The sequence below is a fragment of the Plecotus auritus genome (genome assembly GCF_963455305.1).
Source record: "Plecotus auritus genome assembly, chromosome: 3".
Classification (NCBI taxonomy): Eukaryota; Metazoa; Chordata; class Mammalia; order Chiroptera; family Vespertilionidae; genus Plecotus; species Plecotus auritus.
In genome coordinates, this window is record NC_137772.1 from 42,682,058 (window position 1) to 42,707,927 (window position 25,870).

The 25,870-nt window shown below is 40.4% G+C and overlaps 1 protein-coding gene and 1 pseudogene across 3 annotated transcripts in view; one reads left to right on the top strand and one right to left on the bottom strand.

Annotated features, from left to right (window-relative positions):
- UBAC2 (UBA domain containing 2) overlaps nucleotides 1-25,310 on the bottom strand; it is a 194,209-nt gene extending 168,899 nt beyond the window's left edge. Inside the window, exon 1 of one of the 2 annotated variants that reach the window (XM_080659300.1) lies at nucleotides 24,848-25,310. In XM_080659300.1, the coding sequence (XP_080515426.1) occupies nucleotides 24,848-24,878 (31 nt within the window). In that variant the 5' untranslated portion in view covers nucleotides 24,879-25,310. The remainder of the gene's footprint in view (nucleotides 1-24,847) is intronic. The other variant, XM_080659301.1, reaches the window with a different exon arrangement.
- LOC308244829 (protein SET-like) lies at nucleotides 18,001-18,856 on the top strand (annotated as a pseudogene). The gene has a single exon. The product of its transcript is annotated as a protein SET-like (transcript).
- Nucleotides 25,311-25,870: the final 560 nt, after the last annotated feature.

The following is a 25,870-nucleotide window of genomic DNA, read 5'->3' on the forward strand; positions in this document are numbered from 1 at the left end:
GGTTCCACTGAAATGGAAAGGTAAGACAAAAGGTTGGATACAGGTAGTTTATTTTGGAATGTGATCCCAGGGAGCTGAAGTGAAGAACACAGAGAGTGAAACAGGGAGTGAGTGTCAACACACGGTTTCATTAGCAGTTGGACACTGCTCTGAGTGAGAGATGTTTCTGACAAGTGCTTGATCCCAGGGGATTTTCTGAGAAGGCTTGTGAATGTATTCGCAGAACTATCACCCAGGGAGGACACAGGAAAGCAATTTTATCCATCATCCCTCAATAATCTAGAGTGGCCAAAGAAAAGAAGCTCCAATGGAGGGAATAGAGATATAAGCATTACCAAACCAAACTGGTTTACACCAAACAAGGCTGGAGAAACAGATGGAATGAATGAAAGGTGAGGCCGAGCACACCTAAATGCTGTCTGAAGTAATGGCGAGGAAATGGCAGAATCAAGTTCAAACCCTGAAAATCGGACCACAAATAAAACTGCTTCTCATGCTGCATTGCCACAGAACTCCATGGTCCAAAGTGATTTTCACCTGCGTTGTAGGGTTTCAAGTGAAAGACATTTTTAGTCACAAATAGCAACCACAGAAATCAAAGTGGTACCCTGTATAACAAAAATAAATGCAATTGTGAATGGGGATATAAAAGAGCTGAAGTCTTGGGAGGGTGCAACACAGAGTGGGTATTTATTAAATGCTAAACTGATAAAAAATTTTAAATAGATATACATGCTCTGCCTCCAAAACAACATCTGCATCTAGGAATTTAGACCAAATTATCATGGATGTGTATAAATTTTTTGCTACAAAAATGGTCATCACAGCCTTGTTTATGATCAGGAAAAGACTAGAAACAACATGAATGTCCAATAAGAAAATGAGTAAATTATGTTTGATCCATTAAAATAATAATCAATTTTAAGAAGTAGGTTGTAGAAATAATATTTCATGCCTTGGAAAAATGTTCCTAAATAATAAGTGCAAAATATTTCTAATATGTAATTAGGTATTCTAGTAAATCAGCAATACCTTTTTCATTTCATGACACATAAACTAATTACTAAAATCTCCAACCCACCAAAAAAAAAAAAAAAAAAAAAAAAAAAGGTATAATTTTGATTCATTCACACCAGATGGCTATTGTTGTGTTGGCTTTGTCATTTTTTTATTTGACACCTAAGGGAAAAGAGATCAGTACCCCTGACTAAATAGTCAGGTATTGCATGTTTTAAAAATTCTTGCAGCACTCTGGTTGAAAATCGCTGTAGTACTGTTTGACATTGAAATGAAATGGGGACTCAGAACTGTTGGACATTGAAATTGGAACTCAAACATTTTTTGTTATTATATGTTTATTTCTAGTCTGCAGAGGCAAGATTTTTTAAAGGAGCCCTAACCGGTTTGGCTCAGTGGATAGAGCGTCGGCCTGCGGACTGAAGGGTCCCAGGTTCGATTCCAGTCAAGGGCATGTACGGGTTGCGGGCATGTTCCCAGTAGGGGGCATGCAGGAGGCAGCTGATCGATGTCTCTCTCTCATCGATGTTTCTAACTTTCTATCCCTCTCTCTTCCTCTCTGTAAAAAAATCAATAAAATATATTTTTTTTTAAAAAGATTTTTTAAAGGAAAGAAATGGGGGGAAAAATAGATACAGAGGCAAAGAAGCATTGAACAGACTGTCAAACTACAGCGAGAAGGCAGGGGAGGTTGGAGGGGGGGCTGTAAAAGATCAACTGAAGGACTTGTATGCATGCATATAAGCATAACCAATGGATACAAGACACTGGGGGGCAGGGGCAGGTAAAGGCATATACTGGGGGGTAGGGGAGGCTGGGGGAAGGTCAATGGGGAAAAAAAAATAAAAATTTAAAAAATTAAAAAAAAAAAGAAAATCGCTGTAGTAAATAAATAAAATGTTATATATACTACTTCTTTAAAAAGTAGTATATAAATTCCTGGGTTTTTTTAAGCACTTATAAAAATATTAACTGATAATCTCTGAATAATCTGTTCATGGAAGATTTTAGTTTTTTATAAAAATATTTTATAAGGATTAGAAAAAGTAATTTTTGGTGGACTAGTTACTAACTCAGTAATGTCACTAAATCCTTTTGCACTGAAATAAGGCCAGTCACAAGCAATCTTAATGACCTCTCTGTGAGTGGAACCAGTAAGTGGTTCATACATAAAGAACCCACTGATCAAATGAAAAGTTAAAAACAATTGTCACTTGTCTGCAACAGGTCCTTCTACCTTAGAAAATAGGGATGTTACAAATTTTGATAACAGACAATATATTAATCCAAAAGTAAAAATACAAAACATCTATGGAAAAGATAACATAAAACACCAAAATTTAAGACATTTCCTTTTGGGTCATCTCCCTTTTGGTATGACCAAAGTACACAGCCATCTCTGTGGCAATGAATAGCAATCAGGCTTTGGTGACTGGGTATTATCCTAAAATAATTATTACAGTATTTGTTGATTGTGCCAGGCACTGTGCTAAAAAAAGCACTTTCTGTGTAATACCATCTCAGTGAATACTTCCAGTAACCCTGTGGCAGCAATGAGTTATCTGCATGCTCTAGGTAAAAAATAGGTTACAAAAGGTTAACTAACTTGCCCAAGGTCACAGCTAGTTATTAGGAGGGCTGAGATTTGAATCCAGTTCTGCCTCACCCTAAAGAAAAGTTTTTCTAATACATAACAGGGAAACATGATGTCTTATATCATGGTCCATTCTAAAGGGATTTTCACCATTATTTTTTAGTATTTCACATGTATCTTTTTGGTTCCTCAAAAAAAGTTAAACATAGAATTACCACATGACCCAGCAAATCCATTCGTAGTTATATACCAGAGAATTGAAAAACAGATGTTCACACAAAAACCTGAATATTCATTGCAGCATCATAATAGCCAAATAGTGGAAACAACCCAAATCAATAGATGAATGAATAAACAAAATGTAGTATATCCTTACAATAGAACATTATTCAGCCATAAAAGAAATGAAGTACTAATATATATTACAATATGGATGAACCTTGAAAACATTATGCGAAGTGAAAGAAAGCAGATATAAAAAGACACAAACTGCATGATTCTATTTACATGAAATATCCAGGGGCAGGAAGGAGGAAATGGCCAGTGACAGCTTAGTTAGTACTAGGTTTCTTTTGGGGGGGATAAAAATGGTCTGGAATTACAGTGGTTGGTGATGATTGCACAACAATGTAAATGCACCAGAAGTTAATAGTTGTATGCTTTAAAATGGATAAAATGGTAAATTTTATGTCATATGAATTTTACCTGAATAAAAATATGCATCTTTTATGCAATGAAGACACTCACCACAGGTCTTGCAAAGATTAGCCACACTGGCTGTTACAGAAGTGTTGCAGCTGAAGATAGAAGCAGGGGGTGGGGATGGGACAAAGAAAAAGGCAGCAAACCCAGCAACAGTGCCTGTTCCCACAAGTCAGCCATGTAAACATATACTCATCAAAAACCCCAGTGTGGTTCACACCACTGAGAGGAGTCACCATATCCTACCATATGGGTTTTTCTATTTCTGACTACTTAACTATTTGGTAAACTTCTCAGGGTTCCCACAAAAATGGGATGATTTGGTGTCTCATGAAATAACTTTCCTAAAGTTTTTCATCAGAAAAAGGCTAATCCAAAAATAAGTGTGTAAGTTCACAAAAGTATAGTGACCGATGCATTGCAAGGGATACCTTCTGTTCCCACCATGATTTATTCTTCAGGCCTACTAGCTTCCTAGAAAAAAAGTTAATGAAACTTAACCTCAGTGACCAAGTAGGGAGGAGGAAGTGCCTTCTGGTGATCATCTCAACAAAGACTTCCATAAAACTGCCCAGGAATCAAAAGGTCCCAAATGTGTTTTTGTTACTTATACTCATTTCCCTACGATGTTTAGAAGTAAAATGCTCTAAGCCATCCATGAATCCGCTCTTGTTCCTAATACACCAGGAAGACTTCAATGACACTGGGCACCTGCCACACTGATGGCTCCTCACACAAGTCACCAAACAACTGAGCAGAGTGCTTGCCTCGTGAGGGCAGCCAATAAACACTTGTTACTAGACCAATCCTTGTAAAATGTATCAGGAAAATGAACAAAAGAAAAGACTAAGAAATTTCCAGGAAAAAAAAAATGGCATGAAGGAAGAGGACTTGCTTTGTAGATACAAAAATTAGGGGGGGGGGGGGTGTGAGGATGAGCAATTGAAAACTGTAAAAGGAAGTTCTAAAACAAAGCCTAACATAAAGGCTTGTGTGCCAACGAAAGTGTGTCACCTCGGCAAATTACCAACAATGCATTGGGCACCTATATGTTTATTTTGGTCCTGCCGCTATGCTGGACTCCAGTTTATCCTCCTTAGAAAGATTTTATACAAACATTAAGTCTTTCATTTAGCATAAAAAACAGTAATTGCTAAAAAGTGCTAATTAGACAAGGGATACAATTATAATGAAATAATAATTTTAAAAGCCAAAAGAAGAAAATTATCAATGTTGCACGTAAATATAGGATAAATTATTCAACAGTAAAAACAACTCTAAAAAGATGAATCAAGAAGCTTGTTGATAGTACCAGACCCATGTGATAAACTGTAAGAGGAAAAAAAAAGTAATTTTAAAAGGGTAAAATGAGTGATTATTGGCAACAAAATCTGTTATAAATTCAAGGGCCTCAATGGGCTAGGCAGGTATCAGTGAAACAGGGAAAGTAGATGGCAAAAGTGCATGATCAGTAGATTTTTTTGTCACCTAACAATTCAGCCCTGGTGTTGCCAGATAGTCACCTCAAGAGATAAGAGAAATCTGGATTTCTGTTTGAAATACTCCAACTTTAAAAAATGTTGGAAGGTAACTCTTCTTCCACCCCTCTACATTCACCATCAACACATAGATCAAACAAAACTCATCTGTGTGGCCTGTCAGTTTTCAAAGTCTGGCTTAGAGAATCATCACTGAGATATTTATTAGAACAATGTTAATTTAAGACAGGGCTATGAGTCGTAAGGCCAAGAGTGATGAATTGTTGTTGGTAACAGCTTCATGAGAAGCCAGGGATGGTCCTATATGTTCAATGACCCAGTGAATCTTGAATCAACCCAAGTAAGTTGACAAGTAAGGGTACTATAGCTACAAAAACATCCACTAGAATATCTGAGAAAATAGACAGGGCAAGGAGTTATCTGCTCAGCAGATGTTTAATGTAGAAGTCCTAGTCTAATTTTAAAGCTTTGATGAACTAAGGAACCTCTTCCACTCCTGTTCGACAGAAAAACGTAAGAAAAACAGCTTAAAATCCTTTTAGGTTTGGATGTGCACATGGCCTTTTAGCACCTAATCTGTTTGTGAGTAGAGATGCTACTAAGCATCTCTAACCACTGGTGCTGAGATTGCCTAGTTCAGTGGTCGGCAAACTCATTAGTCAACAGAGCCAAATATCAACAGTGCAACGATTGAAATTTCTTTTGAGAGCCACATTTTTTAAACTTAAACTTCTTCTAATGCCACTTCTTCAAAACAGACTCGCCCAGGCCGTGGTATTTTGTGAAAGAGCCACACTCAAGGGGCCAAAGAGCCGCATGTGGCTCGCGAGCCACAGTTTGCTGACCACTGGCCTAGTTGATGGGGAGAAAAAGCCTCACTTAAACTCTAAACACTAAAATTAATTTGGAAAGGGTTAATCAAATAAAAGCAATGAAACAAAAAAGATAGCTAGATAAAATTATAGTTCAAGACAGCAACCTTGTACCCCTGTCCACTTCTCCCTTCCAGTCATACTGAAATAAAAGAACCCTCAAAACACCAGAGAAATGTCTCCTTCCAAATGAGTCCAGGGAACTAATCAATAAATACCAAGATCTAGGGAGGGACATGAGCAATCAGAATAATCTAAATTATTCATTAGATTCATTAGAAATAATTATTCATCTAAATTATTTCTCAAACTTCAATCATTCCCATTATAGCACCACAATTTTTGCTATATCCCAGTATCACCTACCCTATTCTTTAATATTTTTCTTTAAATCACCTATGATTTAGTTAAATTAACATATTATAAAGGAAACTTTATATCACTATAGTAAGTGGAAATTGTCACTTTGTCATCAGTAGGTGGTAACTATAAAAATAAACACACCTTATTATATTCTAACTAGAGGCCTGGTGCACAAGATTCATGCACTGGGGGGAGGGGGTTCCTCAGCCCGGCCTGCACCCCAAGCTGGCAGTCAGATATCCTTAGCGCTCCGACCACTGCCGCTGCGCTCGCCAGCTGTGAGCCTGGCTTCTGGCTGAGCAGCGCTCCCCGTGTGGGAGCACACTGACCACCAGGGGCAGCTCCTGCATTGAGCATCTGCCCCCTGGTGGTCAGTGCGTGTCATAGCAACCGGTCATTCTGCCATTGGGTCAATTTGTATATTAGCCTTTTATTATATAGGATATTGTTGTTGACAGAAAAATCTGGGCCTGCCTCCTATTCTGTTACAACAGGAAACTAGCTGCTTTTAAGGAGGTATTTTAGACTAGCACCAAATTGAGACTTTCTCTAATATAATCAGGATGAAAAAGAACAGAAAAGGGAGTCATTACCTTACATATGTTTCAATGGCACTTAATGTTGGGCCCACATCCTGTTCAAACCATTCCCAATAGTATAAGAGCTACCCCTGTACTTGTGACAGCTGGGCCAGTCAGCCCTTCCACAAACCCCCACCCACACCCCCTGACACAATCTCGAATTCTTTCTCACACAGATCCATTCGTTCAACCATCCCAGCTGAAAAAGACTTGGTCCCCAAAACAAAATCCAAGAAATGCTCTCCAAAGAAAGGGAACAATCTACTTATAGAGAACATGAAGAGGGTTGGAGGACTGAGAAAAAATAAAGACCTTGGGGCAACTTTCAACTTCTAAAGGAGATGACAACCTTGATAACATGGAATGAGGGGTGAGGGATGGGGGAGAGGATAGTAAGAAGGGTGCCCCAGCCAGTTGTCCCGTGCACTGAAAGGTCACCAGTTTAATTCCCAGTCAGGGCACATACCCAGGTTGTGGGTTTGATCCCTGGTCAGAGTGCGTGCAGGAGGCAACAGATCAATGTTTCTCTCTCACATTGATATATATATATCTCTCTCCCATCCTTTCTCTCTAAAAAAATCAATTAAAACCATATTTAAAAAAAGAAGAAGGGCAGCTTTACTCAGGAGTGAAATTCACAAGAAGAGCAAAATCTCACTTTGCCACCGCAGGGGATTTTCACTGTCCTTGGCCCACCACCTTTCCCCCACTCTGCACCCTCTCTGGAAACAAGCCTATTCACATGCTCTGCAAACTTGAGAAGAACCTACAGTCAGCCCTGCCTTTTAAGGTATGAGCCTCTTGAGGACAAAGACCTACCCACAAATCAAGAGGAAACCCACACCAGCTATTTGCTAATCCAGTCTTTCACTATGTACAAGAATGGCCAAGAAAGCATCAAAAAGTTCACCACCAGTGTCCTCTACACAAAAAAGTTTACTCCAGCGGGATGCCAGGGAACAAAACAAAGACGAATCCAAGAAGAAAATAATGCAAAATTCAAGAAAGAGCAGTAATTGCGTGTGAAAAAATAGTAAAGGAAATGTCACAAGAAATTGGGAGACTCCCTAAAACAGCACAGGTTTTCTGACCTAGGGCTCTATTTTCTTCTAGGCCGCTAATCACACACCTTGGTTCTACCGTAATTACACCAACATAATAATGTAAATATAGCTATCGTTTTGATTTTCTATATAAAATCAACCTATGGACAAAGTATGGAAGGCTTAATTATCATTATAGAACAGATTGTAAACACACATTGCACATATGCAAATTCTTCATCTAATCTACAAACAGAACCTATAGTTGACAATTCAATAGAGGCACAAATATATCATTTAATGTTATAATAGTCTTTTTTCTTCCCTGGTTGCTTGAAGACCGGCCAACATCACGAACAACACAGTAATTTATCTGGACCAGGAAGTTCATAACCAACAGGCTACTTCAGTAGAAACAAATGGTCACTGACTCCTCCACCCTGGGAAGGCAACAGCATCTAAGACAGAAATTTGGCAAAAACTAGCCAAAATGTGTAGGACCCACCAGATGTCATCTCTGTATTTGGATTCATAACACATGTTGGTGGTGGCAAGACAACGGGCTTTGGTATGATCTATGATTCCTTGGATTATGCCAGGGGTGGGGAACCTATTTTTCTGCCAAGGGCCATTTGGATATTTATAACATCATTCATGGCCATACAAAATCATCACCTTAAAAACCAGCCTGCTATATGTGGTCAAACATTTAATTAACTCACCCCTAATGCCTTGCAGGGCCAGACCAAATGATTTTGCAGGCCTTATATGGCCTGTGAGTTGGACGTTCCCCACCCTTGGTTTAAGGCAGTGGTCGGCAAACTCATTAGTCAACAGAGCCAAATATCAACAGTACAACGATTGAAATTTCTTTTGCGAGACATATTTTTTAAACTTAAACTTCTAATGCCACTTCTTCAAAATAGACTCGCCCAGGCCATGGTATTTGGTGGAAGAGCCACACTCAAGGGGCCAAAGAGCCACATGTGGCTCGCGAGCCGCGGTTTGCCAACCACAGGTTTAAGGCATCCACAGGAGGTCCTAGCACAGTATGCTTTGTGGATAAGGGTAGCTACTATACCTCTTTCCACTGTCATGCTACATTCAAAGGACTAAAGTGACATAAGCACTGAAAAATTAGAACAATGGCAACACAACTTATAAAGTCTTGAGAAAAATGTCTAGAAAAAGATTACCATAATTTAAATGAAGGCTAAATTACAATTCTCATGTATAATCATAATTTAAATGAAGGTTAAAACTTAAGCAATGTACAGCATGGTGACTATAGGTAATAATACTGTATTCTATACTTGAAATTTGCTGAGAGTAGATCTTAAATGTATTTACCAAACACAAATAACTATATGAGGTGATGGATATGTTAATTCGTTTGACTGCAGTAATCATTTCACAAGTCTGCTGTAAATATATACAATTTTTTATTTGAGACGTATACCTTAATGAAGGGGAGAAATACAATAAACTGTACAATACAAATTTTTGTTTAAATATAAAACAATTTTTAATTAAAAAATATACTTGCCCGAGTGGCGTGGCTCAGTGGTTGAGCATCGACCTATGAACCAGGAGGTCACATTTCGATTCCCATTCAGGGCACATGCCCAGGTTACGGGCTTGCTCTCCACTGGGGGGCATGGAGGAGGCAGCCAATCAATGATTCTCTCTCATCAATGATGTTTCTATCTCTCTCTCTCTCTCTCCCTTCCTCTCTGAAATAAATAAAAAATATTTTATAAGTAATTAAATAAACTTAAGGAGACCATCACAGTACCAGTGTTACACCAAAGCACAATTGAAAAAATGCTAGAGTAAATTATCTACAAGACATTCTTTTTCAGGTTGTATCTATTATACTGTCATAGAAATGCATTTTTAAAGTAGCTTGATTTAAGGTAGTTTCTACCTTCATTACTAAAATATATTGAGACAAGTTGGGAAAAGTTGGAGAAGGAAGATAAGTTGACTAATAAAGGAAGAGAAGGGGAAAAGAAGAATATGCAAACAAAAATAACTACAGCACATTAACTACTACAAAAATATCCTAATCTATATATATAAAAGGCTAAGTGTCCAACTGTCCGGGTAATGACATCATGTAGCAACACCTGGCTTTCTCTCCCTAGCGATAAGCCTCCTTGCAGTTTCTTCAGTCCAGGAACACAACTTGCTTTATAGCCAGGTGCAAACATTTCACACTGTAACCAAATGTCTGTGAAGCATTTTCCCATGCCTCATCTCATTTGATCCTCACAGAAGTCCTGGAGTTGGTAAATAGGAGACTCAGGAATCCTATTTTCTTTTCATTAGTCGGAAAACAGAGATTTAGAAAGCTTAGAAACTTGACCCTAATGAAAAGAAGAAATGGTGGAACTTGAAAATGACCTCAGTTTTTCTCACTGCACAGAATATAGTCAAACACTGCTGCACTTAAATATTTTACTCTTTGTTCTCCATGTGTGATCTACAATAATAATCTGTTTCATGTTGATATTTACTGCTGTGTTGCTGATAATTACCTGAAAGAGAAGTTGGGGTGCTTCACTGGGCTGGAGAAAGTTTAGCTAAATCAGAAAGCAGGTCTAATTAAGCAAGTTTATCTATATATATAAAGCTCTCACTGGCGCCAATCACACGCGTGTGTTTCGATCTGTCACTGTCAATCGTGAATTTGGTTGACACTTCGATTATAAAAAAGGGCGAATAACAATATTAAATTATTTCTTCTAATTAATTTCCTTTCAATGTGCATGAATTTGTGCACTGGGCCACTAGTTAGGACATAAAATATCCCTCCTAAAAACAAAACAGTATCCTAGCTCTGATTTAGGAAGAAAAGAGGGAGACTGGTGGTTGAAAGCCATCAGAAGGCAAGTGGTGGAGCACATGAGTAACAGCTGCAGCAGTTACAGGGGAGGAATGAAAAGCAACTTGCGCCGAAACCGGTTTGGCTCAGTGGATAGAGCGTCGGCCTGCGGACTGCAGGGTCCCGGGTTCGATTCCGGTCAAGGGCATGTACCTGGGTTGCGGGCACATCCCCAGTAGGGGGCGTGCAAGGAGGCAGCTGATCGATGTCTCTCTCTCATCGATGTTTCTAACTTTCTATCCCTCTCTCTTCCTCTCTGTAAAAAATCAATAAAATATATTAAAAAAAAAAAAAAAAAAAGCAACTTGCTAGGACACAGTAATTCAGTTTTCAATGATTGGGAAATAAGCCCCACTGCTAAACTGAACTATTACATTCATCATTATCCTATGAATATCCCAGTGGTCAAGAGAAATAAATGTAAATAAACTTATCATTTTAAGTCTGAGAATCAGTAGTGTGCATTATTAGTTCAGAACACAGAATAGGGAGCCAGACTGTCTCGGTTCAAATTCTAGTACTGTTCCTCAACAGTTATGTGATCTTAAATGCCTCAGCTTCCTCATTTTAAAAGTCTGTTCTGTGCCCTAACCCAATGGTTGGCAAACCACAGCTCTTTGGCCCCTTGAGTGTGGCTCTTCCATAAAATACCACGGCCTGGGCGAGTCTATTTTGAAGAAGTGGTGTTAGAAGAAGTTTAAGTTTAAAAAATTTGGCTCTCAAAAGAAATTTCAATCATTGTACTGTTGATATTTGGCTCTGTTGACTAATGAGTTTGCCAACCACTGCCCTAACGGTTTTGGCTTAGTGGATAGAGCGTTGGCCTGTGGACTGAAGTGTCCCAGGTTCGATTCCGATCATGGGCATGTACCTTGGTGGCGGGCACATCCCCAGTGGGGCGTGTGCAAGAGGCAGCTGAATCGATGTTTCTCTCTCATCGATGTTTCTAACTCTCTATCCCTCTCTTTTCCTCTCTGTAAAACATCAATAAAATATATTTTTAAAAAAAAGTCTGTTCCGTGACCTACAAGTTACAAAACAGCATTTAAGTGTAATAAATGTACTTTTAATTATTTATTTTTGCACTGGAAATAGTATGAAGATAAACATTAAGATGTCAATAAATGCTATTTTTATTTCTTTCAACTACTTTTTCATATTTCAGAATTTTCTTTTATGAACATCTGTTTATAATAACAAAATCTGTTCATTTAAAACAAAAACATAAATGTGTGGTGGTGGGGGGGAAGATGAAGAAAATTAACTGAAATATTAGTGGTTTTTCTTTATCTTCCAAACTTTCTATAATATGATTAATTTTACTTTGAGACTAAAAAGAATCATTGTTTTTAAAAGTGTTCTCCCTTAACAGCCCAAATGGCTATCAGTAGATGAGTGGGTAAAAAAAGCTGTGGTAGACCCTAGCCGGTTTGGCTCAGTGGCTAGAGCGTCAGCCTATGGACTGAAGGGTCCCTGGTTTGATTCCAATTAAGGGCACATGCCCAGGTTGTGCACATGCCATCCCCAGTAGGGGGCATGCAGGAGGCAGCTAATCAATGATTCTCTGTTATCATTGATGTTTCTATCTCTCTCTCCCTACCTCTCTGAAATTAAAAAACAACAACTATGGTACATTTACACCATGGAATACTATGCAGCAGTAAAAAAGAAGGATCTATTACCCTTTGAGATAGCATAGAAGGACCTGGAGAGTATTACACTAAGTGAAATAAGCCAGTCAGAGAAAGACAAATATCACATGCTCTCACTCATATGTGGAATCTAATAAACAAAATAAACTGATGAATAAAATAGATCCAGAGACACAGAAGCATGGAACAGACTGCAGAATCTCAGAAGGAAGGTGGGGGAGAGGGGAAAGGGGGATATATGCAATACTTTCAACAATAAAGATGCAATAAATTTTAAAAAAAATTAAAAATAAATAAATAAAAGTATCCCCCCTTAAACTTGTTCTTCCCTAGTTAATTCCTGTCTTTACTTCTCAGCTAAAATTCTTTTTATTTTTAATATTTTTAAGGTATAATTGACACTTAGGTTGTTTCCATATCTTGGTTATCTCTATATATAAAAGCCTAATATGCAAATTGTCCCTTTGGGAGTTCTACCAAGAGACCAGGAGTTCAATCGCTCGCTATGACATGCACTGACCACCAGAGGGTGGTGCGGAATGAAGGCCCTGGCCAGCAGATGGAAGGCCCCGATCAGCCCTGATTGCCAGCCAGGCCTAGGGACCCTACCTGTGCAGAATTTCGTGCACCAGGCCTCTAGTTGTAAGTAATGTTGCAATGAACACGGGGGTGCATATATCTTTCTGAGCTCATGGTTTTGTTTTCTTCAGATAAATTCTTAGAAGTGGAATTGCTGAACCACATAATTCTATTTTTTATTTTTTTGAGGAATCTTCATATTGTTTTCCACAGTGGCTACATCAATTGACATTCCCACCAACAGTGCAAAGGTTCTGTTTCCTCCACATCCTCTCCAACACTTATTTCTTGTCTTTTTGATAACAGCCGTTCTAACAGGTATGAGGTGATATTTCATTGTGATTTTGATTTGCATTTCCCTGATGATTAGTGATGTTGAGCATCTTTTCATGTACCTGTTGGCCAACGGTATGTCTTTTTTGGTAAAATGTCTATTCAGATCTTCTATCCATTTTTTAATCAGATTGTGTGTTTTTTTGTTATTAAGTGGTATGAGTTCTTTATATATGTTGGATATAAAACCCTTATCAGATTATGATTTGTGAATATTTTCTCCATTCAGTAGGTTGCCTTTTCATTTTGCTAATGGTTTCCTTTGCTATGCAGAAGTTTTTAGTTTGAAATATTTTTGCTTTTGTTGATTTTGCATTTGGTGTCAGATTTAAAAATTGTCGCCAACACCTATGTTTTCTTCTAGGAGTTTTATAGTTTTAAGTTTTATGTTCAAGTCTTTAATCCACTTTAAGTAAATATTTGTGTACTAGAGGCCTGGTGCATGAAATTTGTGCCCAGGGGCGAGGGGCAGGGGCAGACCACTGGCTCCTAACTGCTCGCCTGCCTGCCTGCCTGATAGCTCCTAATCACCTCTGCCTGCTGGCTTGATAACCCCTCTGCCTGCCTGATCACCCCTAACGCCTCTGCCTGCCGGCCTGATGGCCCCCTAACTGCTCCCCTGCCAGCCTGATTGCCCCGTAATTGCTCTCCCCTGCCAGCCTGATCACCCCCTAACTGCCCTCCCCTGCCTGCCTGATCACCCCCTAACTGCCCTCCCCAGCCGGCCTGATCGCCCCCTAACTGCCCTCCTGGACTGGCCTGATCACCCCTAACTGCCTCTGCTTCAGCCCTGCCACCATGACTTTGTCTGGAAGGACATCCAGAAGACATCTGGTCTAATTAGCATATTATCCTTTTATTAGTATAGATAGTGTAAAATAGTGGACCACTTTCATTCTTTTGCATGTGGAGGTCCAGTTTTTTCAGCACCATTTATTAAAGAGACTATCCTTACCCCATTGTGTATTCTTGGCTTCTTTGTCATTAATTAATTGATGACACATGTGTGGGTTTATTTCTTGAATAAAAAGTATTTCCCTTGAGAGTTTCAAAGGGCACATACCTAGGTTGTAGGTTCAATCCTCTTCCCTGGTTGCAGAGCATGCAGAAGGCAACCAAACGATGTGTCTCTCTCATATTGATGTTTCTCTCTCTCCCTCCCTCCCTTCCACTCTCTCTAAAAATAATGGAAAAAGTATCCTTGGGTGAGGATTAACAAACAAACAAATAACAATAAAAATCTTCAGAAATGTGGGAAATAGCTAGCCTCCAAGAATCAAGCATTAAAGGCAACTATTCAGGGCTTGGGCAACTCAGGCCTACTGTTAATCCTTTAATGCAACAAAGAATGAAATTAGAGCATAAATAGATAAATTCTAAAGTCACTTTTTTTTCAATTCTTTATCGTTTAAAGTATTACATATAGTATTACATATCTCTCCTTTTTCTCCCTAAAGAGGCCAGCCAAATGATTCTTGGCCCCCAAAACAGAAATGTACCTAAAACAAGATAATAAAATTATAATTTCCACTAAGGTACCATGGACTGTTGTATATCAAATAGAGGTTCCACACCAAAATTCAGAATTTACAAAAAAAATTAATCAAAAGAAGTCACATGACTCAAACTTCTCTCAGTCAGATTATAAACATAAAAAGAGTGAATGAAACAATGAGAGTTCTCTACAGTGAAGAGAGGACACTAAAATTTGTGGAGTGAACTATGCAAGTGCTGAGAGTATGACCATGCCTTCACAGCAAGCTGAGTGAGATGCTCATGGGCCTATTCAGTGAGTAAATATGTGACCCTTGAGGTGAGAACACAGTGGATTTCCACCCTGAGAACTCTATAGAGAGCAGAAGGAAAAGCCATGTTGATCAATGACATTAAAATGCACAACCAAGGCAAAATTCAGCAATTCCAGCAGAACAGAGGTAGGCTACATACAAGAGCCAACACAAGGGTCACCTTTGGTTCAGTCCAACAGTGCCCCCAAACAAGCCAAAATTACTCCAGAAGGAGGAAATTGTAGGTGGACCTAAGTTCCTAGGAGCTAAGGAAGAATCACCAAATAAAGCCTACAAGCATAAAGACGCACCCCTCCAGGCAAGACAACAATGTAGGTAAATATGGTACTCACTACCTCCCACGGCCACATCAAAATTACAACTAAAATACAGAACCATCATTCAGAACCATCTGAAATCTAGCTGAACAGAAGTCCTACAACTAGGGAATTAAAGAAGAAGCACATCAAGACTGGTAGGAGTGGTGGAGATTCGGGGCAGAATTACAGAACTGCTGGTCCCACACCTATGTGTTGTGGTTTAAAAGTTGAAGGGATATCTTGGCTGTGGAGGTTTCCCTGAGGAACAAGGGGTCCCTGCCCCACAACAGGCCCTCCAGCCCAGGATTCCAGTGCCCCAAAGAAAAAGCCCCACAACTTCTGACTGAAGGGATTGTGGCTGAGTGACACAAAGCCTGCAGGAGTCCTAGGCAGTTCCTATTAAAGAGCCTGCACATGGACTTACTCAGACTCACTCCCACTAAGCTCCAGCATTGGGGCAGCAGCTTGAAAGGAACCTGGGACATTTGGGGAGGTATTAATTTGTCTGGCATGAGGGAGAGAGCTGGAGGGGCAGCTTTCTCCCAGACAGAAGTGCTGGCAGAGTTCCTTTGCTGAGCCCTCCCTGCCACAGAGCTGGCAAGTGGAGCATCATATCTGAATCTCCATCAACCTAGCTCATACTTTTCACCCCACCCTGGTGATTCCTGAAGCCCTGCCCCTCCCTACTTGCAGGCTCATCCAAGCCATTTCTAGTGGCTTTTCCACTCTTGCCTCATGCTTTGGACTTTTCTAAAATATCTCAAACAAGCAGCAGCTGACCTCAGTATGCCCCATACCTCTTGATAAGTGGCCCCAGCCAGGCACTAGCGGCAACCCAATGTGGTTCATAGCTTGGCCTCTCCTGGGCACCTCTAAGACCAATACAAGTAGCAGCCATCTGCAGATGGCTCTGTAGCTCATGCTGGGTAGTCCTAGGCAGGGCACAGGCAGTAGGTGACTTTGCACCTCCCAGGAGGCTCCAGAGCCTGTACACCCAGTGGTCAGCTTTGACCACGATGGATTATAAAGCTACTACCTCCATGAGTAACACACTCAAAGAGCGAATTCAGTGAGCACCAAAGTCCCACTGAAGCAAGTCCTGCTCCATAGGGTTGACTCCTGCACAGCAGCTCTTCAGCTGTAGTCGCAGCCAATCCTCACAACTAATTGGCCTGGGGGTCAATCCCTCCCAATGATGCCAACATCAACCAAGGCTCAACTACAAGAGGGCAGTGCACATAGCTCACATAGGGGCTCATCTGGAGTGACCAGCTCAGGAGACTGGGGAGAGAGAGCCACTGGGCCCTACAGGACACCTACTAAACAAGGCCACTCTACCAAGTCCAGGTCACACAGCTGATCTACTTAATACACAGAAACAAACATAGGGAAGCCGCCAAAATGTGGAGACAAAAAAAAACACACATGTCACAAATAAAAAACAGAAATCTCCAGAAAAAGCACTAAATGAAATGGAAGCAAGAAAACTACCAGACATAGAGTTCAAAACAATGGTTATATGGATGTTCAAGGAACTTACTGAGAACTTCAAGGAACTTATTGAGAACATCAACAACATAAAAAAGGACTAGTCAAAAATAAAGGATACACTAACTGAAATAAAGTATAAGTTACAGGGAATCAACAGTAGAGCAGAGAATGCCGAAAATCAAATCAATAATTTGCAATATAAGGAAGCAAAAAAAAAAATCTAACCAGAAGAGCAAGAAGAAAAAAAGAGTCCCAAAATATGAAGATAGTGTAAGGAGCCTCTGGGACAACTGCAAGCATATCAACATTCACATCATGGGGATGCCAGAAGTAAAAGAGAGAGAGCAAGAAATTGAAAACCTATTTGAAAAAAAAAAAAATGACAGAAAATTGATGTTGGTGAAAGAAATAGACACACAAGTCCAGGAAGCACAGAGTCTCAAACAAGATGAACCCAAAGAGACCCGCACCAAGACAAATCATAATTAAAATGCAAAATGTTAAAAGTCAAAGAGAGAATGTTTAAAACAGCAAGAGAAAAGCAGTTAGTTATCTACAAGGAAGCACCTATAAAACTGTCAACTAATTTTTCAACAGAAACTTTCCAGGCCAGAAGGGAGTGGCAAGAAATATTCAAAGTGATGAAAAGCAAGGACATACAACCAAGATTACTCTATCCAGTAAAGCTATCATTTAGAATTGAAGGTCAGATAAAGGGCTTCCAAGACAAGAAAAAGCTAAAGGAGTTCATCACCACCAATCAGTATTACACAAATGTTAAGGGTCTTCTTTAAGAAGAAGAAGGAGCCCTGGCCGGTTTGGCTCAGTGGATAGAGCGTCGGCCTGAGGACTGAAGGGTCCCAGGTTCGATTCCGGACAAGGGCACATGCCCGGGTTGTGGGCTCGATCCCCAATAGGGGGCGTGCAGGAGGCAGCCGATCAATGATTCTCTCTCATCATTGATGTTTCTATCTCTCTATCCCTCTCTCTCTCTGAAATCAATAAAGAAATATATTTAAAAAAAAAAAAGAAGAAGGAAAAAAAAGATAAAACATATGAACAATAAAAGGGCAATAAATACATATCAATTAACAATTGAATCTACTAGTAAAAATCAAAATAAACAAACAAGCAGAACACAAACAGACCCATAGATACAGAGAACATTTTGAACAATTGCCACATGGGAGGGAGTTGGGGGGAGGATGAAAAAAGTGAAGGGATTTAGAAGTACAATTTAGAGTGCTCAAATCACCAGATCCTCAGACTTTCCTCACAGCATGGCCCCCAAACACCAGTCCTCGCTCCCATCTCAAATGAAGAAACCAAAACTACCTTCAGCCCCCAAGATGGAGAAGAAGCCGACACCACAGGACGTGCCAAAGGGAGAAAAAGGACAGCAAGAAGCAATTAAACATACTGATGAAGTACAAAATGAAATAGACAAACTTAATGGAAAAGCCAGTGAAGAGATTTTGAAAGTAGAACAGAAATATAACAAACTCCGCCAACCATTTTTTTCAAAAGAGGTCAGAATTGATCGCCAAAATCCCAAATTTTTGGGTAACGTTTGTCAACCATCCACAAGTGTCTGCACTGCTTGGGGAAGAGGATGAAGAGGCACTGCATTATTTGACAAGAGTTGAAGTAACAGAATTTGAAGATATTAAATCAGGTTACAGAATAGATTTTTTATTTTGATGAAAATCCTTACTTCAAAAATAAAGTTCTCTCCAAAGAGTTTCATATGAATGAGAGTGGCGATCCATCTTCAAAGTCCACTGAAATCAAATGGAAATCTGGAAAGGACTTGATGAAATGTTCAAGTCAAACACAGAATAGGAGGAAGAGACAGCATGAGGAACCAGAAAGCTTCTTTACCTGGTTTACTGACCATTCTGATGCAGGTGCAGATGAGTTAGAAGTCATCAAAGATGACATTTGGCCAAATCCATTATAGTACTACTTGGTTCCTGACATGGATGATGAAGAAGGGGAAGGAGAAGAAGATGATGATGATGATGAAGAGGAAGGGTTGGAAGATATTGATGAAGAAGGGGATGAGGATGAAGGTGAAGAAGATGATGATGATGATGAAGGGGGAAAGGAGAGGAAGATGAAGGAGAAGATGACTAATGAACACTGATAGATTCCAACCTTTTTTAATTTTCTCCAGTCCCTGGGAGCAAGTTGCAGTCTTTTTTTTTTTTTTCTTTTACTTTTTTTCCTTCCTCTTGTGCTCAGTCGCACTGTTTTTGAGGTATCTTTTTTCTCCCTTACACTATTTGGGAGAATAGTGTAAAGCCAATCACATACCTTTCTCTCACAGCAGGTGGTTTCTCACCTTATTTTGGAGGGGGGGGGGGGAGTGTACCTTGAGCAGAATACAGTGGGAAAAGAATCTTTGCCCCTTTCTGTTCCAAATTCATTTTTATCCCTTCCTAGCTCAAGAAAAAATTAATGGAATCAACACCACCGTGCTCTGTGGGGAAAAAGAAAAACCTTCTGCTCCCTTAGCTCTGTGTAGTAGTGCATAGAATTCTAGCTTTTTTCCTCCTTTCTCTGTATATTGGGCTCAGAGATTACACTGTCTCTATGTGAATATGGACAGTTAGCATTTACCAACATGTATCTGTCTACTTTCTCTTGTTTAAAAAAGAAAAAAAAACTTAAAAAAGGGGGGGTATAGAAGGTCAGCAAAGGGTGGGTTTGAGATGTTTGGGTGGGTTAAGTGGGCATTTTGACAACATGGCTTCTCCTTTGGCATGTTTAATTGTGATGTTTAACGGACATCCTTGCAGTCTAAGATGACACTTTTAAAATAAAATTCTCTCCTAATGATGACTTGAGCCCTGCCACTCGATGGGAGAATCAGCAGAACCTGTAGGATCTTATTCGGAATTGACATTTCTCTATTGTAATTTTGTTCCTGTTTATTTTTAAATTTTCTTTTTGTTTCACTGGAAAGGAAAGATGATGCTCATTTTAAACGTTAAAAATGTACAAGTTGCTTTGTTACAATAAAACTAAATGTATACACAAAGGAAAAAAAAGAAATACAATTTAATAGTCATAGTGTAGTCATGGGGGTCTAAAGTACAGCATAGGGAATATAGTCAATGACATATTGACTATGTATGGTGTCAGATGGGTATGAGATTTTTCAGAATGACCACGTACTAAATTTTATAATGTCTAATCACTGGGGTATATACTTGAAACTAATATAATATTGTATGTCAACAATAATTGAAAAAAATTAATGATTAAAAAAAAAAAGCATTCCTCCAGGTCAGGGGAGAAGCCGGGATAGGAGTCTCTCAAGAATTTCTAAAGAGCCCACAAAACAGAGTCACCTTTAATCATGTGCCAAGCTCAGAGAGCCACATGTGAATCATCCTAGTTCCTCACTATGGCTTCCTCCTCTCACTCCACCCAATCTAGAAGCCAGTAAGGTCAGAACCAGGAAATCTAAGGAATAGAGATCTAAGCAGAAGCCAATCACACACCTTTCTCTCACAGCAGGTGGTTGCCAACCAGAAGTCTTCTGGGAAAAAGTCTTACCTTTTAGTGAAGACCAGTGTTGATTAAAATACTGAACTGGATACTTTTAATTTTTAAAGTGAGTCTATGTTTTATAACTTCTATTACCTAAGATTACAGCTACCTGAATGTACCCTCTGTCTTTTATTTACTAGAAGAATAGATGGCTCACAGGAGTGCTCATTAAATAGCTGTTAAACCAATAACTTGAAAAGTGAGCCAAGAACAGAGCCATGCCACAGTGGGTGACCATCAAAGAATAGCTCATTGATTGCAGAGGCTAAAGCGTGAAGGAAAGTTAAAAAGTAAAAAAAGTAAAGATCATCTTTCAAGAAGCTTGGATGGAAGGAGAAGAAATAAAGTGGTCAACGGTGGGAAGATTCAGGATAGGGTCAATGGAAGTGTTATGCTTCAGCATTTTTAAGACTCAGGAGAAAAATCCAATTAAAAATAATTTAATTCTGATCCTGGCCATTGTGGCTCAGTTAGTTGGGCGTCATCTTGTGCACCTAGATGTTGCTGGTTCGATTCCCGGTCAGGTCACATGCCCAGGTTGTAGGCTAGATCCCTGGTGGGGGGGCGTGCAGGAGGCAGGCGATCAATGTTCTGCTCTCACATTGATGATTCTCTCTGTCTGTCTGTCTCTCTCTCTCTCTCTCCCTCCGTCCCTCCGTCCCTCCGTCCCTCCCTCTCTAAGGATCAATAAATAAACAAAAAAATTAACTCTGATTAGGAGCTTTACACATATCAACTCTTTTAATCTTCACAACAATTCAATAATACAGAAAATATTATCTCCTTTTCATAGTAAGGGATCAGAAATACTCTCTAGGAGTTTCTGAAGGTGCCACTAAAGCACCCACAGGAGAAAACATCAGCTCTAATCAGGTGTCAGGTTCATTCTCTCACAAGAGAATAAAGCATTGGTACTAGAAAACGCAACAAAGAATGAGTTAAGAATAGGTTAGGGTGAGCCTCAGTTAGGAAAAGGATGCTTTGTTCTTTTATTTTATTTATTTGTTTAATATATATTTTTATTGATTTCAGAAAGGAAGGAAGAGAGAGATAGAAACATCAATGATGAGAGAGAATCATTGATCGGTTGCCTCCTGCACACCCCACACCGGGGATCAAGCTCGCAACCTGGGCATATGCCCTGACCAGGAATCGAACCATGACCTCTTGGTTCATAGGCCAAGGCTCAACCACTGAGCCACGCCAGCCAGGCGCTTCATTCTTTTAGATTGGGGGAAGGAAACAAAGTTTGTATATCTGACAAACTCTTACTCATCCCTCAAAAATCAGCACAAGTTATCACCTAAGTGGGAAGTCTTCTTTAACATTTGTTAAAGTGTGGATATATGAACAAGTTAGGGAGAGGCTAGGCCAGCCTTGGGCAAACTACGGCCCTCAGGCCGGATCCGGCTGTTCTATCCGGTTCTCTGGTTCTCTTGCTCTCCCCTCCGCTCCTTTACTTTGAATTTATATTAGTTCACACAAACACTCCATCCATGCTTTTGTTCCGGCCCTCCGGTCCAGTTTAAGAACCCATTGTGGCCCTCGAGTCAAAAAGTTTGCCCACCCCTGGGCTAGGCCCAGGTAATAGTCCTTATTTTTTGAACGGGTTAAGAGTGAGGTGGGTAGAGACCGGGAATAGTCTTGAGGATAGGGATGAAAAAGGAAGAGCATAGGGAGATGAACAAATCCCAATTAACTGAGCAATCATGCCAATGACTCAGCTCAGAGTCACCATAGATTAATACGAGGTTGGGGTTTTGCTAGGTGAGCATAGCAGGACAGCAGCACCAAGTCTCTGAGTCTTGATGAAAATTAACTATAGGTTCCAGACTAGATATGAAAGATGCCAGAAGTGAGCTGTAAACTGGAGACAGGGGATCAAGAGTCTGCCGATCAGAGTCATTGTGATGAAAGATAATGAAGAAGTTGTTTTATTTATAACAAAAGAGAGCAAATCAAAAAGCCCTTCCCTGGGTTTATTGTCCTTGTGGCCCCTGCTTTCTGTAGTACCTTGGAAATGCCCTGCTATGCCTGTTTCAGAGTGTTTGTGCTTGCAATTCCCTTTCTGCAAAAACGCATGTTTTTCAACAAACTAATATAGCTAGCTCCTTCTCACCATTGGGGTCTCGGCTCAAATGGCACCTTCCCAGTTATCTTCCCTGACCACAAATGCTAAAGTAGAAGTCCACCATAACCTGTCCCTGCCATTACCTTCTTATTTTTTCATGGCACTTATCACTATGTGAAATCACATTGATTATTTATTAACCTATTTGATGTTGGTCTCCTTTATCCTGCTTACCACTTAATCCTCTGTACACAAACAGGGTGGCTTGTATGGGTACTCAACAGACACTTATTGAATGAATAAATGAACTGGGGGAGCAACTGTAACACTAAAATACCATTGCCTATTAGTCACACAACGTGGGAAATATGCAGGTAGTAGGAAATGGCAGGGATTTTTCTCTCAAAAAGGGAATGTTATTCACTACCCATGGGGGCAAGGGTAGGCAGATTATTCAGAACTCTGACTTACCAAAGAGCCACACTTCTTACCTAAAGGATATCACTTCCCCCTCAGTGGGTAACCTTGCAAAGAAAAATTTTAAAGCAGGGTAACTGCTTGCACCCAGACATGCCAAAAGACCACTCCTGGAAAAACTGTGCCTAAATTCCACTTTAAGCTCTGTAAACACTGGGACCAAGACTTGTTCAACGTTGCATTCCCAGCATCTAGTAGTTTTTGACCCAAGGGGATACCCAGAATGTTTGTTAAATAAGCACTTAAGACATGGTCTTCTGAGGAATGGCCATCCCATCAACTCCTACGCCGTGAATAAACTTATTTTAGAAACACGGTAAGACAACTAAGGAGCCCTCGGCCAAGGTCTCTCCCTGGTCAGCAGTTTGGTTCCTAGAATTCAATCCTCATCCATCCTGTGTCACAGGTAATCAACTATTACTTTCCCCCAGAGTTACCATGTATCACATTGGTGTATACTTGGCCAATATAATGATTAATACAGTATAGTAACCAATAATGGATTTCACTTGCCTCTTTAATTTTTTTATTTGTATTTTGGTCAGCCAGGAAGGATAGCTCAAAATACTGAAAGAACTAAAATTGAAGAATTCTACCATTAATTTTGTATTCACCAGTGTATGGCTCACCATGGGACCCCAGGAAAATCCTATCATCCTCTTGACTCTCAGTTTCATCAACAATCATAATGTTCTTTATCCAAAGGGTAGTTTGGAGAAAATTAATTAGCAAGTACTTCGTTGTAATGTACTCTGAGGCCAATGCTTAAAAGATTCCATAAATCAAATTAATTATGAAACAAGGGAAATCATAATTAAGCCCACTTCAAAACCTGAGAATTTGAGAAGTGAGAAATATTTAAAATTATGCCTGTGGCTCTGATTCTAATTCACTCTCGCACTAAGACAAGTATTCTCAAAAAAAGATTCCTAACATTAACAACAGACCCTTAATATTTGGAAATGTCAACTGCTCTGTACTCTGGCAAGATTAACTTTACATGTATAAAATTATGAAGTACTAACGGTGACAAGCAATTGCAAAATTACACCTGCTCAAACAGTTCAGTGTTGCTGAATCAGTGCCTAATCTCAGTGCTGTTTAGTTAACATCCAGGCCGCCTTACCGAAAGTCAATTCATTAAACTATTTCAGTGAGAAATGGTTTAAAAGGCTATCTGTACTGCTCAGCCCTCTATCTGCTGACCACCGCTGACACTCAGGTAAAATATCAGAGCAACATCAAGCCACAAGGTCCACGTTTTCCTACCACACGACTTCCTAACTTTCTTCCACTTTAAAGTACTTTAATCAGTTAGTGAGACCCAAAGGTTTGAGAACTACTGTAATAGTTCATAAAGCGCTCTGAAGTTTTAAAAAGGCAAAGAAAAAAAAAAGACCTTTTACTTATTCATGTTCAATTCTGCAAGCATTCTTTTTTCACTTTTTAAATTATTCAGCTGTTTTATTTGTCACCATTTTGGGAATTATTAATCTCTTAGTGAGAGTGAGAAAGAGAGAAATCTAAGTAAAACTGACAAGTCAGTTCCTGAACCAGAGGTTGGAATTTACATCTGGGGGAGAGCCAGTTGGTCCCACTTGAGCCTCAATGAATGGAGCAAAGGTGACAAGGAAGGGAGCAGGCTTCCAGCATCGCCTCCACCTGGGCAGCCTCTTCTTCAAGCCTGACATACGCACCGCTGAGGGCGCGGGGCCGGGCCCGGAGACCACCGGCACCCCGGCCGACCTACAGCAGTCCTGGAGCACCTGAGCATCGCACCTGGGGCGCATAGGTGGGAGGCCGGGCCGGCGGCGGGACAAAGTCACCACTCGCCTTTCCAAGCTGAAGTGAGGGCGATGCCTCCCACGGGGCAAGAAACCATCAAAGTGTAGGCGCCGGGATGGAGAATCGGCCCCCAAACCTCCAGCAACCCCGAGGGCCCCCGCTGCCTCCAGCCTCCTCAAGGAGGTGCGCAGGGGGGCGTGTAGGGGACAGCCAGGATGGCGGCGGCCGGTACTCACAAAGCCCACTGGAGCCGGTGCTGCTGAACATGGTCCCGCCGGACCCGGAGCCCCCGCGGGGGGAGTAGGGGGAGGGGAAGCCGAGGTGGAGAGACTGGCGACCGCGCAGGCGCACTCCCGGCGGGGGCGGCGAATCCGGCAACTGGATTCCACTTCAGGGGCCTCCTGTGTACAGCGCATGCGTGGCCTGTGGGGCACTCCGCTCTGTCCTCCCCGCTCCCTTCCTGCTTGCGAAGGGAAGTGCGTCCGCAGAGATAGGGTCCACCTCTCCAGGTTTTTTCGATGGCTGTGGACGCCCTTTGGAAAAGGAATGGGATGGCGTGGGAGGGGCGAAGGTGTAACTCCTGGGAGCCGCCCACTAGTGCTCATCTCTGCCTTCCTGCCCGCGGGGTGGGTCCGCAAAGGCTACGGATTCCTCCTGACCTCTGTCGTCTGCCTGGACGGGACGCCCGGTGTGTTCTGCGCATGCTCAGTCATTCTTAGGCAGCTCTCCAAAGCTCTTCCAGTTGTCAATTATTTGTGTTAGAGGGACCCCAAGACCCTAAGGTTTGAGAACTGCTGTAATAGTTTATAAAGCGCTCTGAAGTTTTAAAAAGGCAAAGAAAAAAAGACCTTTTACTTACTCATGTACAATTCTGCAAACATTCTTTTTTTTTTCACTTTTAAAATTATCCAGCTGTTTTGTCACCATTTTGGGAATTATTACATATCTTATGTCTACAATGCTTCTGATCAATGAATATTTAGGCACCTAAGCAGATATAGAATGGGTTGACTGCTTTGATAACATTAAACATTGATGAAACATATTTTCACAGCAATGATTCCAACATTTGTATAAATAATAACAGATCTATTTCCCTAATCATCTAGAAAAATAAAAGCAACAGTGAGAGGGTGACAGAAATACCAAATAAGTTTCAGTTACTAGTTGGATCATTTTTGAGTGCCAGGTTTTTTGTATTTTTGTTTTTTTAATGTGAATAATATTATGTTAATTTATAGTATCTATTACCACTTTAA